The 18,227-nt window shown below is 40.9% G+C and overlaps 3 protein-coding genes across 3 annotated transcripts; all 3 read right to left on the bottom strand.

The window, feature by feature from the left end:
• Positions 1-108: 108 nt before the first annotated feature.
• dnajb2 (DnaJ heat shock protein family (Hsp40) member B2) lies at positions 109-7,178 on the bottom strand. The gene is made up of 11 exons (XM_061792948.1): positions 6,920-7,178; positions 5,354-5,450; positions 5,008-5,117; positions 4,832-4,885; positions 4,535-4,651; positions 3,967-4,041; positions 3,750-3,873; positions 2,575-2,645; positions 2,199-2,495; positions 580-652; positions 109-469 (listed from the first exon to the last, which is right to left on the bottom strand). Exons 2-10 carry the CDS (start codon positions 5,416-5,418, stop codon positions 624-626), a joined length of 942 nt encoding a protein of 313 aa, XP_061648932.1. The 5' UTR covers positions 5,419-5,450; positions 6,920-7,178; the 3' UTR covers positions 109-469; positions 580-623.
• A 2,944-nt stretch (positions 7,179-10,122) lies between these two features.
• On the bottom strand, positions 10,123-13,067 carry LOC133487012 (tubulin alpha chain). Its single transcript, XM_061792945.1, has 4 exons — positions 12,930-13,067; positions 11,519-11,741; positions 11,267-11,415; positions 10,123-11,192 (listed from the first exon to the last, which is right to left on the bottom strand). Exons 1-4 carry the CDS (start codon positions 12,930-12,932, stop codon positions 10,218-10,220), a joined length of 1,350 nt encoding a protein of 449 aa, XP_061648929.1. The 5' UTR covers positions 12,933-13,067; the 3' UTR covers positions 10,123-10,217.
• A 1,362-nt stretch (positions 13,068-14,429) lies between these two features.
• Positions 14,430-17,715, bottom strand: LOC133487014 (tubulin alpha chain-like). The gene is made up of 4 exons (XM_061792947.1): positions 17,588-17,715; positions 17,253-17,475; positions 16,999-17,147; positions 14,430-16,529 (listed from the first exon to the last, which is right to left on the bottom strand). Exons 1-4 carry the CDS (start codon positions 17,588-17,590, stop codon positions 15,555-15,557), a joined length of 1,350 nt encoding a protein of 449 aa, XP_061648931.1. The 5' UTR covers positions 17,591-17,715; the 3' UTR covers positions 14,430-15,554.
• Between the last annotated feature and the right edge of the window lie 512 nt (positions 17,716-18,227).

Below are 18,227 nucleotides of genomic sequence, written 5' to 3'. Positions count from 1 at the left end.
GCTAAAGTTGAATGGCCCTGAAGCAGTACAATTTGGAATTAAACTGAAACTTTAGGGGGGAGGGAATGCCTTCTCAAGTCAGACAAAAAAGTTTAAACCACAGTCATGTGACACGTCAGACTCAAAGTCTGAAAGAAACGCTTTATTTCCTTGCTTTACACAATAGCTTATGATATGTTAAAACAATTTTTGTTTCTGCCTTAAGTATCCATTTTAGATTGATGGGATAATTGTTCTCACGGTGACCATTTTACCCTGTAACACTATTCTTCTTCTAAAAATGAGTTACAACTCAGCACAAACAAAATTGATTCTTTCAGAGATCACTAGAGACATTTTCCAGTTGTTTCCACCCAGTCTGGGATATGCTCATTCACATTCACACATACAAAAGCAGTGTAAGAGTCATTCATCACGTAGAAGCCATGTTGGGCAGAGACAAGTGCATCAGGCGATATTGAAGTTTGACCTGTAAAAGCAGAAATGTCATGTGTAAATAACAGGTTAAAACTAATGAGACATACAATACATGGTCTGAGCTACATGGAGTTTCAACATGGAACACACTGCACACTTTACCAAAAAGTGGGGGCGTGGTCACAGCACAGCGAGAGGCAATCGGGTTAGCTGGTGAAGGCCTCAAAGTCTGAGTCTGCAACGGCAAGCAAGAGATTTGAAAACAACTTTCCAACAATATAAAAAAATAATAATAATAAGTGTAGTGGCAATAAAAACAGACTCTTGCAGAAAACTACAAATATTTTTCTATGATCAAATAATCATCAGCAACTAAGTCTTTCCAAATAGACTGTCCAGTATTACTACAATCGTCTTAAAATGTTGAATATGTTTGTTATGTCATTTCAAATACTGCATGTTCAATGTAAAACTGGATTGCGACTGTGGCTCAGAGTGTGACAACTGAGCAAACGTTACAACACCAAATAAATTAAATATTCCAACCCTCTTTAAGCTCAAACCTTTATTTGTTATTGCATTTTGAAAAATATGTAGTATAAAGGACAAGAAAACAGAAAAACACAAAAAATAACTATTACTGTTTTATAGTTACTCTGCTCCTTTCCCTTGGCAACAACTCTTCAGTGATGATTGTTGTTGCAGCGTTTCATAAATAAAATGAGAAATAAATACAATAACAAACACTTCTCGTTTGTTGAATGCACTTTAGAGGGAAATTCTCTACTTTGGAAGAAAGATTTTCATTATTTTACATACATTTATCTGTTTGGCACATTTGCAAGGTTAAGGCCAGAGTGTGTCCATTATTAAAGTTATTAAGCCATGCAAAGGCACCAATTGGATACAAATAAAAAAAATAATTCTATGCCAATTGGGGATTACATTCAGTTGCGCTGTTACTGTATAAACAACTGGATCTGTTCTGCTTAAACTGAGCAAGTATAGCGTAACAGCATTTATTCACAAGCTACTTGCAAAGGAACATGTGTCCCAATGACACATTGTTAGAGTTGATGAGTTTACTCTTTTTAAACCAGACGTGCATTAACACAGAATGTTCTGTGGTCCACTTTTGGATTATGATGCTCAGCGTTGAGCTGGGCTCAGTGTGTCACAGTTCTGATACGTTCCCTTTTAAAATGACCCTGAATGAAGGAAACACTATTGCATGGTCGCAACTGACCGAAAACAAACACAAAAATGCATGCTGAAAAGGATTAGCGTGCAGGCACACAGACACACAACCTCAACACAATCTACCCCCTCCCCTCTCTTTGGATTTCACTCCATCAGAAACTGGCTAGAGTTATTGATTATTAAGTCATGTTAAGTTTTTGGCATATTTGCACATCATATTCATAAACAATCCTTAATGTTTACTTGCATGCAAAACCTCTTTAGCTGTTAAAAACAAAAAAATGCAAGGCCTCAAGATCAGACTGACCTCTGGCATAAATGCAAACGCTAAGGCACCTTACTGCATTAACACACAATGCACACACACTTTTTTTTCTTCTTCACATTGCTATCACTGCTTTGCATGTCAGGGCCTTGTGGCACTACATGTCCAGGGCCTGAATCCATTCTAAGCGCACCCTCTATTTCGACTGGAATAGCATTGTCACGAGCACCTGTGTTTGGATGTTTTGTTTCGACAACCCCGCTTCCTTTGTGCTCACCACTTCTGTCAATCACAGCTCTGACCCCACCCCCGGCACCTGATATTAAGTCGGGAGCAGCTGCTTTCTGCTGGGCTTCCATTTCTGACAAGCTGCACGCCAACGCCATCTGGAGATCTTCATCGTCCTCGTCTTGCTCGCTCCCAGTAACCCCCCCATAGTGGTAAAAAGGGGCGGCGCTGAACGAGCGGTTTGTGCCTGCAGAATATGGGCTGGCCCTGGTTCTCCCAGTTTCATGACGTGATCTGTTTAGGATTGAGGGATTCGGAGGTGGTTGATGGGGCTTGCCCTCTCGTCGACTCAGCTCCAGTGCAAGAGCCATTTCATCATGCACGCCTGGGGGGTACAACACAGGATGTTAAGTTGTCCCCGTACAATCAACCAATGGATTAATCATCAAAATAGTTTATTTTACCGTTAATTAGCACAGTCTTTAACACGCCATCTTCCTCGATCTCCGTTCTTTCCTGCCCGTTCTCTTTAATCCTAAAATGGAGAATGAGAATCAAAAAATAATAATTTGTAAGCTCTGTTCTCTTGTGTACACTCATACTAACGAACACTTAATGAAAAAAGTCACAATTCTATGTACAGAACAGCAGAACCTCTGAAGTCGTGCAATTTGGAATTCAGTGAAATTAGTCTGGAAAATACAAAATGTTGCAAAACTTTAAACTGCAGGCATGACCACAAATGTGTGAGAGAGGTAGATATAGATAAGATAGATAGCTAGATCAGAATCAGAATCATCTTTATTTTACCACGTATGTAAAAAAAAAAAAAAATAAACACACAAGGAATTTGTCTCCGGTGGTTGGAGCCGCTCTAGTAAGACAACAGATAGTCAATTGACAGAGAATACTTTTGAGACATAAAGACATTGAGCCACCGAGCAATAAAATGTTGCTAGTAATCTGGTAATGCCGGTACAATTTATTTAAGTTTTTTTTGACAATTGTGCAAAAAGATGCAGAGTCCTCTAGCAATAAGAGCAGTTTGAATGACTAATCTCGCAATAGTCCAGTGCAATGACTATTGTCCAAAGGGCGCCGAGACTTCAAGGAATGTATGCCGTTTAAAGTGACTAGTAGTGCGATAATCTGGGACAATGTCGATTGTTGCAGATACTCCTCAGTCATTGTGCAAGTGGTGCAGATGCTACTCTGGCATGACCAGTTTTGGTCAACAACAAATATGCAAATAGTGCACCGTGGCGAGACTACTTCAGTGAGTGCACGAGTAATGTGTAATTCGCCCGACAGAAAGGTGACAACAAACTCAAGACAAAAAATTGTCAGCATGTTGCAATGGAATTGTAAGTTAGCTGTTTAAGAAGTTGATTGCAAGAGGTAAGAAGCTGTTGGAATGACTGCTAGTTCTAGTTTGCATTGTTCGGTAGTGCCTACCTGAGGGAAGGAGAGAGAGAGAGAGAGAGAGAGAGAGAGAGAGAGAGAGAGAGAGAGAGAAAGAGAGAAAGACAACATTTCATGCAAAATGCACATCATGGAAAGGATTGAAATGGGAGTGGTGGGTGAGTTTGCACAGCAAAAAAAGTGTCAGTTTTGGAATGGTCAAAAAGACACTTCTTACTTCTTGGTGGTTGTGCGTTTGCCATTTATGACACGGGTGGAAGTAGACACAGATTTGAAATTACCTCCTCCCATACTGCCCATATCATGAAAACCACCCATTGATGAAAAAGATGTAAATTCAGCTGTAGAAGAACAAAAACAATAGACATAGAGACCTTACATTTTACTATTTTAATAGGTATCAAAGTATGTGTCATCGTATATTGAGAGTTTACCTCCAGCTGAAGGGAACGAGAAAAACCGGCTCGGCCCCAGGCGGGAGGACGAACTCCCAAATGATGAGAAATCATCTAATGGAAAGTACAGACACAAACTGTCAGGGTTGTGTTTTCTTTAGAGTCAAGCACCTTGGTTGTTTCTGCTGAAGAGCAATAAATACTCTAACCTCCAAACTTAACTAAACCTAATCATCTCCAAAAGTAAATAATGGTCTGACTTTCTTCAATCAATACACAATCCATATGCTTTAATACAGCGTTCATCTACTTTACAATTGTTTTTATTTATTTTTTTAATATTTAAAAAAAATCATCGTATATCATCAAAAAGGATTTTGGAATGTTTTAAATACCAAATCTTATTTATACAGTTTGTCACTTACAAAGAGGGGTGTCACTGACATAAGCCTTTTAGGCTTTTGATTCCCCCGGCGCAATGTTTGAATTCATTACATTTTACTCTGAATTGTTATTTAATGTAAAAAATATATATATACTTATTGTAGTGCAACACATTTTTGGCCAACCTGGAAGTAATCATTCAAACTCACTGCACATGATTTACCAAAGAAGCTGGAGAAGGGATCCTGGCCACCAAAAAACTCCTTGAAAACCTCATCTGGGCTACGGAATGTGAAGGTGAATCCTGGGAAATCTGAAGAGAAGTCTGAGTTGGAAGAGCCTGCGGAGGAAAAAAATAATAATTATTAAAATGTGAATAGAAAACAGAGACAAAAGAAAAAGAAAACCAGAAGGAAGAAGCCATAAGAAGGAATGTTAACCACGGGTTTCTGTAAGGGAAAAAAGGGGAATTAAATGGGAGAGCAGAAGTGAGGGGGGCAACAAGAACCATTTTCTATACCTGAGCGTCTCATTCCATCACTTCCATATCTGTCATAGGCATCCCGTTTATTCTCTGTACAAAACAGGATAAATGATCAATAAATACTTCACTCGCCTGTACAATTAAGTCAAGTCACCTAACAATTGTCCGTCACAGATGAGTGACATGACATGTCAACATGTGCCAGGACTTACGGTCAGAGAGAACCTCATAAGCCTCGGCAACTTCTTTAAACTTCTTTTCTGCTTCCTCTTTGTTGTCTGGATTTTTGTCAGGATGCCATTTAAGTGCCAGTTTCCTGTAGCTGAGTTCATACAAAAACACAGGGATGAATGTGGGCATCGTGTCAACAAAAGAAACCTGCACTCTCTCTTTACCGACTGCATACTGAGAGGCGTTAACAATATAACCATATATAAAAAAACAAAACACCCCTCAAAATTACAGACATCACTGTATAGTACAAACAAAATCATCAGCAAATGTGTCATTAGCTGGAGAATTGACATAACTAACATTTGGGAGGACAGGGATACTTACGCCTTCTTGATGTCATCCTGGGATGCTGTTTTGGATACTCCCAAGGTGTTGTAGTAATCCACCATGTCGCCTCCTGTCACTCCTCTCCACACCCCTCCTGGGTAGAAAAAGGACTTTCTTACAGGGAGCAATGTCATATATGGACTTTGATCAGCCCTTCTGCAATTAGCAATGCAAAGTCATGGAAAGGTGATCTTAATTAAATCAATTGGCAGATAGTTAATAATGTGACACGCCATTTTTATTAGAAACATGTTGCGACAATTGTGCGTTCTTCATGGCATTAAAATGCACAAAATGTCTTTTTGTGAGTCTTAAAGCTCTTATGATAGCTTTATTTAGCAATGTAAGCCGGAATAAGTACAAAGTACTCTTACAGATAGCAGGGTTAAACTCTTGTGGTACAGGGCAGGTGAAAAGTAGGTGCAGTATACACTTTGTAAATTACCTTTTTTTTTTAAGTAGAAGCAAAATGTAGTGTTCAGCAAAGGGATGAAGGACGTAAAATAAAATCACAGGAAAGGAAAGTAGGAGGGAAGGAAAGTAGAAAGCATGTCTGAGGTGGAAGGAAATATAAAAACAGGTGGGTCAAATGTTCCAACAAAGGAAGGAGGGAAGTAAGGATGCAAAAAGCAGCTCTGAGTGAGGGAAGGAAAGGAAAGAAGGGAGGAGGTGAGGAAGAACGAAGGTTAGGAAGGAAAAGATATCAGGAAAAAAAATGGAGATGTGATCAAATGTCTGTATACTACTTTTTGGGCCCACTCTGTATACCTCACTGGGACAGCCAATCAAAAGCGAACATCTTTCTGAGGACAGATTTTTGAACAGTGTTGGTGCCCGAGCTATGCTGCGAATGGTGAAAATCCACAAGTAACAGACACCCAACAAGATTTATAATTCCATCTTGATGCAATGAGATGGTGGCAAAACACTCATGTTCTCAAAATGAAGCTCCTTAACTCACTTCAAAATAGTTCATTGGCTCCAAGATGAAGAGAAAGATATATTGTTATACCTTTGGCCTGAGGACAAAAGCAGCAAACAAGTCCCCATCCTTCAAACAAATCAGTAATTAAGCAAATTTTTAAATGCAAATATACAGGGATTCACTTGTACATACATATTTTCAAGCATGTAGGAACGACTATCCTACTTTTTATTCAACGTAATGGCTATACATACAACTGACATCTGAATAAAAATAAAATGTCAACACAATACGTTGCATACATCAGAAATTAAACCATCATTTGACTATTTTAGCCCCTCAGGCTCTCATACCAACTTACTGGTGGACTGCCACAAGTGTCAGCACTGAGGGGGGTCGGTGGGGGGGTTTCCAAATTGATGCAAAAGCCCTGAACGCAAGCGTGAGGCCCCTGGGAGCTGCATTAAGTGTATTTCGAGAGCACTGGCATCCCACTCACAGACAGTGGTGTTACACAAACATGTACATTTTGCCTACTTGAGTCTAAAGACGCCATTTATCTGCCATAGGGTCTTTGGTGACACACATGGACAAGAGTCAAAGGCAAACTAGTAGTCTGAACGTGTAACCTGACCTACCTCGCGAGCCTGACAGAAGACGAGGCGGCTGTTGACAGAGATAGCCGCGTTTCTGGAACAGTCTCTTCCCGGCGTGTCTTTCCACCGTTCCCTAGCCACGGCGGAGAGCCTTCTCCTGCTCGACACACTCCGCGGGGTGTCACAACTTACGGTTCTCCGGCCCAGTTAGCCTCACTGTTGTGCACATTACGTCACAATCAGCTGAGAGAAGAAATAGAACGTCGAGAACGTGCCGGAGTGTGGTGACGTCATTAGACACGCCCCTGACTGCAGCGTTCCACGCAACTCAGAAATCTTGGTCTCAAACAGCCAAAGCGAAACAAAAAAACAAAAAAACAATTAATTACAAAGGCATTGTCACTTTGTTATTACAATTAGTAATATCACAATGTATTGCATTATCCTAAATTTTCATTATGTGGAGGAACAAACAAACTAATATAGTACCACAATCCGTGCGGTCAAAGGTGTTACCAAAATATCCCACTTTTGACCTGTCCTCAACGCAACATATTGCCCGTTGCTGTGGAATTAATTGCCAACACGCTACATTGAAAACACTGGGGTGAAAGATCACTCAACTCAAAGATGACAAATATTCGAACAAAAGCCTAAAATCGTATTCTAAATGACACATTTTCCGGCAACCCGACAACGGCAACTTGGAAATAGGTGGATGACTTGCAGAAAATGTTAAAACACTTAAGAGATTTTCAACGATGTGCTTTTTGACCGAGCTGCTGTCAGTTCCGTGTGCCTCCAACAGGTAGCGCTATTTTGATACTCTAATAGAAAATTTACAGAAGATGGTTGGTACTTCCCACAACCTGTTGAGTTTTTGCAGAGATGAACACGAGTCCAGTCCGACTGAAGGGCTGCCTTATCCTCTGTGGCCTCTGAGAACTGTCCTTGGCATCTTTAGGCACCCTTTATGTTTAGCCCATTTACTGCTACCTTAATTCTGTGATTCTCAACTGGGGACAGCCAATTATAAAATTACATGTATTCCGATTAGTTTTTCTTTCTGTTAAATTCCAACACGGAACATATTTCAGCGACAGGGAATAATGTTACTTCTTTGCGTTATTGCCACTAGTTATGTTTGTAACAAACAGCTGGTGGACGTCTTGACAAGGCAGATGATTTTGGCGGTACGTCATACTCATTTGAAACAGCGTTTAGTAATATAATAAATTGTACGTTTTCACAGGCTATTTTTTTAATTTTATTTAACTTTTTTTTACAAAAACAAACTAAAAATAGATATATATTTGTTTTTAACTTCAAGGTGGGACATGACTCTGCAACAATAGGAAAATACAGGTCCCAGAGTGACAACAGTTGAGAACCAATTTATTTTGGGTTAATGTTAACTGGTAGCTGGTGTGCGGTGACCCCCTTTTAACATGATTTTTTTTTTTAAGTTTTAAAATGATTCTTAGTATCTATAGTATCTGATCTTAGCTTATCTTTTTACATTTTTAAATGATATTTATTGTACTGTATGCTGCTTTTATTTTGTGTTTTTTCTCTTTGTTTTAAATGTTTATAAGCTGTCTTTTTTAATCTTTGTTTTTAAATGCTTTTGATCATGTAAAGCACATTGAGTTACCTTGTGTAAGAAATGCGCTATATAAATAAATTTGCTTTGCTTTAGTCTCATTTTGTATAACAAATAACTGCCGGTTGAACGGGGTACCATAGTTGCTAACGGCTGCAACAGAAAGGGAAGGGCCACTTGCCGGTCTAGACCGATGGGCCAACACACTAGCAAAGCATTCTGGGATTTGTAATATTAGTGGCGCATGTGTTATATACTGGCGGGCCGGCTCTAATACACATTTGATATGGTCTTGCGGGCCAAATTACATTGTAAGGCCTGAGTTTGACATATATGAACTTCATTTGTATCAAGTACAACCTAATGTCGTTTTGAGAATAAATCCCATCTTTATGCGGTAAACTTTACTATTGTCAATGGACTAGTGCAGGGGATCTCAACTTTTTACACTAACAATACCACTTTGAAAAATACTTAGCTCTTCAACTACCACCATAATGATAATATTAAAATACAGTATATCAAATGAGGCAAAGCAGGCCAGGAGGATAAAATGAAAGGTCAAAAGTAACATTTTACAAGCAAGCCAGTCAAAATTCACTGACTCGTGGCAGTTATCAGTCCCGTTGGCGTACAGCAGGTGACGCCCTTTTGCTACTCTTAGTAGAAATCGGTAGGAACGACAGCCACCTGAGAATAACGCGTACACTTGGACTAAAATTATTTTTTAAAAGTATATCAGACGTATGAGCCTGCGCAACTCCAAATATGATTTATAGGCGGGAATGCAAATATAACTCATAGGAGCCGATTGACATCTGTGATCTCATCTGTACCTGGACCTTCAATCAGGAACACACAGCCCGTTGGTATGTAGCTAATGGCTAATTCAGATTGGTGTCATGGACAGTATATGCCATTTTCTAGCAGTGACATCTACCATGGTGTGTCCGTGTCAATAGCAGCTAATGAATAGCCCTGGATTCTTCATAATTGGTGTGGCGCCGGTCGACGCCAAGTTTAAGTATCCACTCTGTAGATCCTAACGGTTAATATCCAGTATTTTATACATTCGACAATTGTACGACAGTAACGTGGTGAATTGAATTATGTTATTGCTCCAATGGACCTTGAAGTATTGCATGAATTCAGTGTTTTCGATCCTTTGAGCAACGAGTTTCCTTGACTACAACTCACAAGAGGCAGAGCCGTTGCGCATGAGCCAGTAACTGAGCATTCTGGGAAATGTAGTCATTTTGCGCCAGCTTTGTTACAATTAAAATAGCGTTAAAAGGTAATAACTCGAAAGTTGACTTTGCATTTTGTTTGAAAATATAAATATAAAATTTTGATGACATTGGTTTCTCCATGTCTGCTTTTGTTTCAGGTCTATGACCAGTGGTCATTTGTTAAATCAACAAAAGTTATAACAATGAGTGCTTCCTGGTGAGCCATTTGGAGGGCTTAAAAATTTTTTTAACATCCTAACACAATTTTAAATCGAGCTATATAAAATATTGTACTAAACATTTCAAGATGTGTTCAGTTATTTTACCATGCATAGTTACTTTACCCTACATAAAAACAAAATTTTGGGGGTTATAAATTACCCTACTGACACTCAATGGAGAAAATACATTAGTGGTTTGGAATTCTTTATTAACACTGAGCAATGACCACAACATGTCATTTCTTAATTTTTGGAACATGGAGGCAAAGCCTTGGCAATGAGACTCCTCAGTACTCCTCTCCCTCTTCGTCATCCCCAATGCTGTCAGTACCAACCTCTTCATAATCCTTCTCAAGGGCCGCCATATCCTCCCTGGCCTCTGAGAATTCTCCTTCCTCCATTCCTTCTCCAACATACCAGTGGACAAAGGCCCTTTTGGCATACATTAGATCAAACTTGTGGTCCAGACGGGCCCAGGCTTCAGCGATGGCTGTGGTGTTGCTGAGCATGCACACAGCCCTCTGCACCTTGGCCAGATCTCCTCCAGGAACCACTGTTGGAGGCTGGTAGTTGATGCCCACTTTGAAGCCAGTGGGACACCAGTCCACAAACTGGATGGTCCGTTTGGTCTTGATGGCGGCGATGGCGGAGTTGACATCTTTAGGCACCACATCCCCACGATATAGCAGACAGCAGGCCATGTATTTACCATGACGAGGATCACACTTGACCATCTGGTTGGCTGGCTCAAAGCAGGCGTTGGTGATGTCTGCGACAGAGAGTTGCTCATGGTACGCTTTCTCAGCAGAGATGACTGGAGCATATGTGGCCAGAGGGAAGTGGATACGAGGATAGGGCACCAGGTTGGTCTGGAACTCTGTCAGGTCGACATTCAGGGCTCCATCAAAGCGAAGAGAGGCTGTGATAGAAGACACAATCTGGCCAATAAGCCTGTTCAGATTAGTGTAGGTTGGCCTTTCAATGTCAAGGTTCCTGCGACAGATGTCATAGATTGCTTCATTGTCCACCATGAAGGCACAGTCGGAGTGCTCAAGGGTGGTGTGAGTGGTCAGAATGGAATTGTAAGGCTCTACCACTGCTGTGGACACCTGAGGGGCTGGGTAGACAGCAAACTCAAGTTTTGATTTCTTGCCATAATCAACAGACAGTCTCTCCATGAGCAGGGAAGTGAAACCAGAGCCAGTGCCTCCACCAAAGGAGTGGAAGATAAGAAATCCTTGCAAGCCAGTGCATTGATCAGCCTGTAAGAAGAATGTGTTTTTTTTAATTTTCTCTCTATTTATTTGTAAACACTCAACCAGTGCATAGCACTTACCAGCTTGCGAGTCCTGTCTAGAACCAAATCAATGATCTCTTTGCCAATGGTGTAGTGACCACGGGCATAGTTGTTTGCAGCATCCTCCTTTCCTGTAATTAACTGTTCTGGGTGGAACAGCTGACGGTAGGTACCTGTACGAACCTCATCTGTAGAAAACAAGGTAGTACTTTTTATATTAATTATTGACATTAACACTTACTGTAAGCTCAAAGATAAAATGTAACAATATGGGAGTCATCAGTTACTCACCAATGACAGTGGGCTCCAGATCAACAAAGATGGCCCTGGGTACATGTTTCCCAGCTCCGGTCTCACTGAAGAAGGTATTGAACGAGTCATCACCTCCTCCAATAGTCTTATCAGAGGGCATCTGTCCATCTGGTTGAATGCCATGCTCCAGGCAATAAAGCTCCCAGCAAGCATTGCCCATCTGGGCTCCGGCTTGGCCGACATGCATAGAGATACATTCACGCTGGATGGAAGAGAAGGTACAAACAATGAATAAGTTTGTGGTTGTTGCTTTAACGCATTTTCAGATCAAATGTTTCTCTGAATTACATACAGTGCACGGGAGTAGCGCAATAAATGTACCCCCTTTATGTAATTTAATTACATTTACATAATTGTAATCCATTAAATGACATTGAGCAAATGTAATTACAGTAGCTCTTGGAAATTTTCATTACGATTTTAGTTACATTTAAAAAAAAAATAAAAATTCTCACATCTAAAAGAAGACCCTTGTTATTGTAGGACCTTGAAGCACAATCTATTAGTTTGTCTGAGATTTTGAAAAGGTTAGACTCAATGTATAAATCAACTTCTGAAAAGAAAACTGACTTTTATCTTTATAATTTTGGACGTCGTATATAACTTTCACTTTATCAGGGCTGTCATTTAAAATGTGCACATTTGTCACGGCAGTTTTCCACATGCTATACACATAATGCAACAAATGCATTTTATTTTTAATTTGCATTTTCTTTTGTGACCGGTTTACTATGTCTCAAGAACAAATGTGGTTAATTCCAAGGGGGGGGGGGGTTAAGTCCCCTCCTCAATGCGGGAAGTATGCAGCATGTCTGTCTGGCCTCGCCCTCTCCCCCTCCCACTCTTTCCAGCTGCATAGTGCTGTGTAATTCTGGGGATGAACCGCCCAAATGCTGAAAAATGGCGGCTAAATGGGGGGGGGGGGGGGGGGGGGGGAATGGGGGTAGGAAAAAAAGATGGCGGACACAAAACTTGTGACTCCAGACCACTCCTTTTTTCCTCCCATCGATCGTGGTTCATTTTACATGTATAATGTCCACCAATTTATGTTTTACATATTTTTTTTTAACACGATAATCTAGTATAAAAACGTCAACATATCGTGTCATTAACTTTCGTCGTTTGACCTACTTTATGGCCCAATTAAGAATTTTAAACGGCACATTTATCCATCATCTTCAATTCACTTTCTTTGAGCTTTCGCACACGTTCTTAATAAGTTCACATACATCACACGTCAGCAAAGTAACAACAGAGTAACGCTACTTTTTTTTTCTGTCCCCATTGCCCCCCCGTTAAGCTTATGGACTAATTTCGATGGCGAGAACATAAAACCGTGGGAACCGAGAAAATGCAAGCTATCAGGCGACGTCACCATGCGGTTACTCACCATTTTGTCTGCTTGTCCTTCGAATGAAGTAGCGGATTCAGAGACAAGGCAAAGTGCGGAGGTGGGGGGGAGTCAGAGTTTATATATGCAGGGGAAGTGGAGGCGGGCAGTCCGCAGGAACTTCAGGCAGCAGCTACGTTGCTCATTGGTCAAAGAGGAAGACACATGTTGGGGGGGGGGGAGGATGTCACTGAAGTTCGACGATCGCCATACATTCTCCTGCCTTTTAACGCGGATTTTAACCTAAATAAATGGTTTTGCAGTGCGTGTGCTTGTATGACTCATTATCCTTACAAGTACAGTACTGTACACACAACATAATTTTATCAAGACAACTTAATGACAGTATAAATCCTGTCTTTATGTAGTAAGCTTTACTAATGCCAATGGACTACTGCAGGGGTTTTCAATTTTTTTACACTAACAACATTCAACAACATTAAATAGTGATATTGACTGACAGTTAATTGTGAGTTCAGAAAGGAATGGCAGAGCAAAGGGCTATTTAAACATCCATGTTGGCTCAAGTCAATTAGCCTGTTTGTGTGAGTCTGGGTGTGGCCATCTGTGTGTGAGTTGGAGCCAATAGCAGCTCTTGTATGAATGTGCATTCTGTTATCGCTCATGGGAATAAAGCAACTGAAAGGCACTAACATGTCATCCTTGACCACAAAAGAGTGGTCATCAGAGTTCATTAAAAATGAGGCAGTTTTTTTTTTTATATTACTGTAAGCCATTGTCACATTATGCACAGTTTGAACATTAACATTGTAATATGGGGGTAACTACTTCAAGTCCCTGCAAAGTTAAAACAAAATGTCTTTGACACACCACAGAGAAGAGTGTTGTTAACAAGCCTGCCAAATTTGAACGAATAATACAATTGCCAAGTATTCAGAATGATGCTGCAAAATTGTGAAAACTAGAGACCTCCTCCAAGCTGTCCAACACTGTGGGCGTGTCTGCTGAATGCGCTGAAAACACGCCCCACACATTTTTCAGCTGTCAATCAAATAGGTTTGTAAAGTACAGTATATGTTCAAATGTCTGTAATGTGAGCTACAGGCTGGAAAATGTGTGCCGCTGCGTTTAATAAACAGTTAACATTCCTTGAAATGTCTGTGTTTTGTGGATCCATACACACGACACACAACTCAGTGAGGCGGTCAACGCCGGTCTGCGGGCTAGAGAGCTACCGGCTATCCCCTGGCCCGCTAGCAAGCTAGCTCGTGGACCATGGAACGTCGTCGTCCGATAAGTCACCGCCTCGCTCGGTTTTGTGTCATGTGTGGGTCCACATAACATACCAGTGTAGCAGTCTAGCGGGCTAGCAAATGGACCAGCAGCAGGGTCGTCTGGAATAACTACACTCCATACTTATACAGTATAGTTGGGGTGTGCCAACTCATTCCAGAAAAGCCCAAGTGCATACTTGAGCTTGGTTTTAGTCACGCTCCAAAAATGCAGACAATTGAAATGGAGAGTCTAGTATTAAAAGAGTTTAATGTTATATCGCAACAATTCAATACGAGATTCTTCTCAGTCATTGCTCATTTTCAGGACTGTTCTTCAAACTTATGTATTTAGAAACAAATCACTGAAATCACTTCACAGGGGTCTTTAAATAATTATTAAATTAAAATGCATTGCAATTATATATAGGGTTATGTTAAAGAATTGTCAGATTTAACCATAAAAGACTAGCTTCTAAAATCACTGCTTCAATTTATGCTGGCGATAGAAAAATACACTTTGACCTATCTGTAGATGGTGAACAGAGACAGTGGGGGCAGTTCCCAGCTGCTGGACTTGTGGATCAGTTGGAAACCAGACTCCATGCTCAAGGGCATTAAGGAAGAACTTTATTTGGGTTTTTTGGATGGCTGATGGAGCCCATATAACTCTTCATCCCCATGATGTGAATCTTTTACTGGTTTAATATCAACAAGGTGGGTGAGTAGGCCTACAATGAGCAAAACACTTTTCAGTGACAAGATGGCAATTTGTTATCTTTTAAGCTAAAAAAAAAAAAAAGTCAAATGATTTAGCACTCTGCAGTGGTTCATTGTAATCATTCATTCATTCATTCATCTTCCGTTCCGCTTATCCTCACCGCCGGGGTCACATAATTTGTAATGCACAAAGATACATGATCATTAACAATACAGTCATACATGTGTGAAAAATTTTCTGTTTAGTTTGGTAATTCACTCACTCGAACTTATTAATTTCCTTATCACAGTGTGTGTAGAGTAGGACAGGGATGCAGTTGTTGCTACTGTCTGGTCGTGTTTGAGTATGAACTACACAAACAATGCAGACAGTAAGTTAGTCTCTTATTCTCTCACTGTAACACTCACAGAGTCACAGCTGAATGGGACAGTACATAGAAACTGACATTGGAGCCCTTTCATAAGTTACATTCCACATGTGCGGGAATAAGTGTGGGGGAGGTGCACAAAAGAGAAACTGACACTGCACAAAGGAAGGATTTCTGTGGAGATTCCAAACAAAAAATATTCAGTATATTAATACACTTTAATAGGATGAGAATGACTTTCGGGCCAAACTGATGAAAAGACTAAAGTGAACCATTTCAATTGTGTTTGTACGTGCGTCTTTGGGTCAATATTCCTCTCCTTCGTCCTCCTCCCCAATGTTGTCTGCACCCACTTCTTCATAATCCTTCTCCAGGGCAGCCATATCCTCTCTGGCCTCTGAGAACTCCCCTTCCTCCATTCCCTCCCCAACATACCAGTGCACAAACGCCCTTTTGGCATACATCAGATCAAACTTGTGATCCAGGCGGGCCCAGGCTTCAGCGATGGCTGTGGTGTTGCTGAGCATGCACACAGCCCTCTGCACCTTGGCCAGATCTCCTCCAGGAACCACTGTTGGAGGCTGGTAATTGATGCCCACTTTGAAGCCAGTGGGACACCAGTCCACAAATTGGATGCTGCGTTTGGTCTTGATGGCGGCGATGGCAGAGTTGACATCTTTAGGCACCACATCACCACGGTACAGCAGACAGCAGGCCATGTATTTACCATGTCGAGGATCACACTTGACCATCTGGTTTGCTGGCTCAAAGCAGGTATTTGTGATGTCGGCCACAGAAAGTTGCTCATGGTATGCCTTCTCAGCAGAGATGACCGGGGCATATGTGGCCAAAGGGAAGTGGATGCGAGGGTAGGGCACCAAGTTGGTCTGGAACTCGGTCAGGTCGACGTTCAGGGCTCCATCAAAGCGAAGAGATGCAGTGATCGAAGACACAATCTGGCCAATAAGCCTGTTCAGGTTAGTGTAGGTTGGCCTTTCAATGTCGAGATTCCTGCGACAGATGTCATAGATTGCTTCATTGTCCACCATGAATGCGCAGTCAGAGTGCTCAAGGGTGGTGTGAGTGGTCAGAATGGAATTGTAAGGCTCTACCACTGCTGTGGAAACCTGAGGGGCGGGGTAGATTGCAAATTCAAGCTTAGACTTTTTACCATAATCAACTGACAGTCTCTCCATGAGTAGGGAGGTGAAACCAGAGCCGGTGCCTCCACCAAAAGAGTGGAAGATGAGGAATCCTTGCAAGCCAGTGCATTGATCAGCCTGAAAATGCAACATTACACAGGAAGATGAACAATCAATTAATCCATCCATCCATAAATCCATCCATCCATCCATCCATCTATCCATCCATCCATCCATCCATTTTCTACTGGTTATTCTGTTCAGGGTCATGGTAGAGCTGGAGCCTATCCCATCTGACATTTGAGGAGAGGCAGCGTACACCAGTCAACCACAGGGCGCATGTGGACAACCGATCATTCACAACTACATTCAGTAATAGGCAATTTAAAGTCATCAATTAACGTAGCATGTACTGTGTATTTTTGAGCCCAAAGAAAACTCGTTCAAGCATGGGAGAACACACCAACTCCATCCAAAAATGCCCAAGCCAAGATTCGAACACAGGACTTTTGAACTTACCTCTGTGCTAACCTTACCTTTCACCCATGAACAAAATATTTTTTTTCCAGAACTTTTTGCTGCATGAAATAGTGTTAAAGGGTCTCACCAGTTTGCGAGTCCTGTCCAGAACTAAATCAATGATCTCCTTGCCTATGGTGTAGTGACCACGAGCGTAGTTGTTGGCAGCATCCTCCTTCCCTGTGATCAACTGTTCTGGATGGAACAGCTGACGGTAGGTACCTGTGCGAACCTCATCTGGACAAACAAAAAAACAACAACAACAAAAAACAGACAGAACTATGAGTTTTCACAATGATTTCACAATATTCTCTTCAAGAAAATATCAAGTCAATCACTGACCAATGACAGTTGGCTCCAGGTCTACAAAGATCGCTCTTGGGACATGTTTTCCTGCTCCCGTCTCACTGAAAAAGGTGTTGAATGAGTCATCGCCACCACTGATTGTTTTATCACAGGGCATCTGGCCATCTGGCTGGATGCCATGTTCCAGACAGTACAACTCCCAACATGCATTGCCAATCTGAGCTCCAGCTTGGCCCACATGTATGGAGATACATTCACGCTGTGAAAAGAGAGAGCAATTTAAAAAAAATACCCCAAGTACTTTATTCGTGTGCCAAGTACGACACAATCAATGTGTTTCACGGTGTAGTTTTTAGTAAAACGTATCTTACCATTGTTGATCTCTCTTTTTCAACGTTCACGTGTCAGTAAGAAGATGTAGTACTTGTGCCACTAGTGTTGCTCGACTTTATATACCTGCACTTTGAGGTGAACAGTGATTTGATATGAGCTGTAATCAGAGAACCTGCTGATGGCACAATAATACATTCATCCGCTCAATAGACAACACAATGCGGAAGGATGTCACCACCCAAGGCTTTGTGTGGATTTTGTGAATGTGCGTATATGAATTGGAGTGTGTTGTTGCATCTATTATTTTTGTAGTGAGAGGAAGATAATCTCTCAGTTTCACACAGCTAGTTTCAGAAGTATGACCTTAAATTCTGTTTTACACTTTACGATTTCTGAAGTTGTATAAGAGGGAGAATAAGATGAAGTCACACTAAACAATAGGAAATGGGTGTTTCACTAATTTACAGAATGTTCACAACATGGAACATACATTGAATTGTTGTTACAACAGTGAGTTTCAAGCTTAGCTTTTATATCATGTAATATTACAAAAAAAATAAAAAAAATAAACAGTGATGAAAACAACTTCCTGGCAGAGGCAATTGTGAAATATACTGTATCACCCAATAATAATTTTGTTTTAATATTTGTTATGCAGTGTTTATCATTCAAAATACT

This window comes from Phyllopteryx taeniolatus, chromosome 12, assembly GCF_024500385.1.
Source record: "Phyllopteryx taeniolatus isolate TA_2022b chromosome 12, UOR_Ptae_1.2, whole genome shotgun sequence".
NCBI classification, from domain to species: domain Eukaryota; kingdom Metazoa; phylum Chordata; class Actinopteri; order Syngnathiformes; family Syngnathidae; genus Phyllopteryx; species Phyllopteryx taeniolatus.
This window is presented reverse-complemented; position numbering and strand designations above follow the sequence as displayed.

What these genes read in the sequence shown, in the direction of transcription:
- LOC133487012 (XM_061792945.1), bottom strand. An exon ending in TCTGGAGCCCACTGTCATTG is followed by an intron (nt 11,416 to 11,518) that starts GTGAGTAACTGA and finishes TGTTTTCTACAG; the next exon opens with ATGAGGTTCGTACAGGTACC. An exon ending in TAGACAGGACTCGCAAGCTG is followed by an intron (nt 11,193 to 11,266) that starts GTAAGTGCTATG and finishes TTCTTCTTACAG; the next exon opens with GCTGATCAATGCACTGGCTT.
- LOC133487014 (XM_061792947.1), bottom strand. An exon ending in CCTGGAGCCAACTGTCATTG is followed by an intron (nt 17,148 to 17,252) that starts GTCAGTGATTGA and finishes TTGTTTGTCCAG; the next exon opens with ATGAGGTTCGCACAGGTACC. An exon ending in TGGACAGGACTCGCAAACTG is followed by an intron (nt 16,530 to 16,998) that starts GTGAGACCCTTT and finishes TTGCATTTTCAG; the next exon opens with GCTGATCAATGCACTGGCTT.
- dnajb2 (XM_061792948.1), bottom strand. Translation starts at nt 5,418, where the DNA reads ATGGTGGATTACTACAACACCTTGGGAGTATCCAAAACAGCATCCCAG. An exon ending in CAGGATGACATCAAGAAGGC is followed by an intron (nt 5,118 to 5,353) that starts GTAAGTATCCCT and finishes GTATGAACTCAG; the next exon opens with CTACAGGAAACTGGCACTTA. An exon ending in TGATGGAATGAGACGCTCAG is followed by an intron (nt 4,652 to 4,831) that starts GTATAGAAAATG and finishes TTTCCTCCGCAG; the next exon opens with GCTCTTCCAACTCAGACTTC.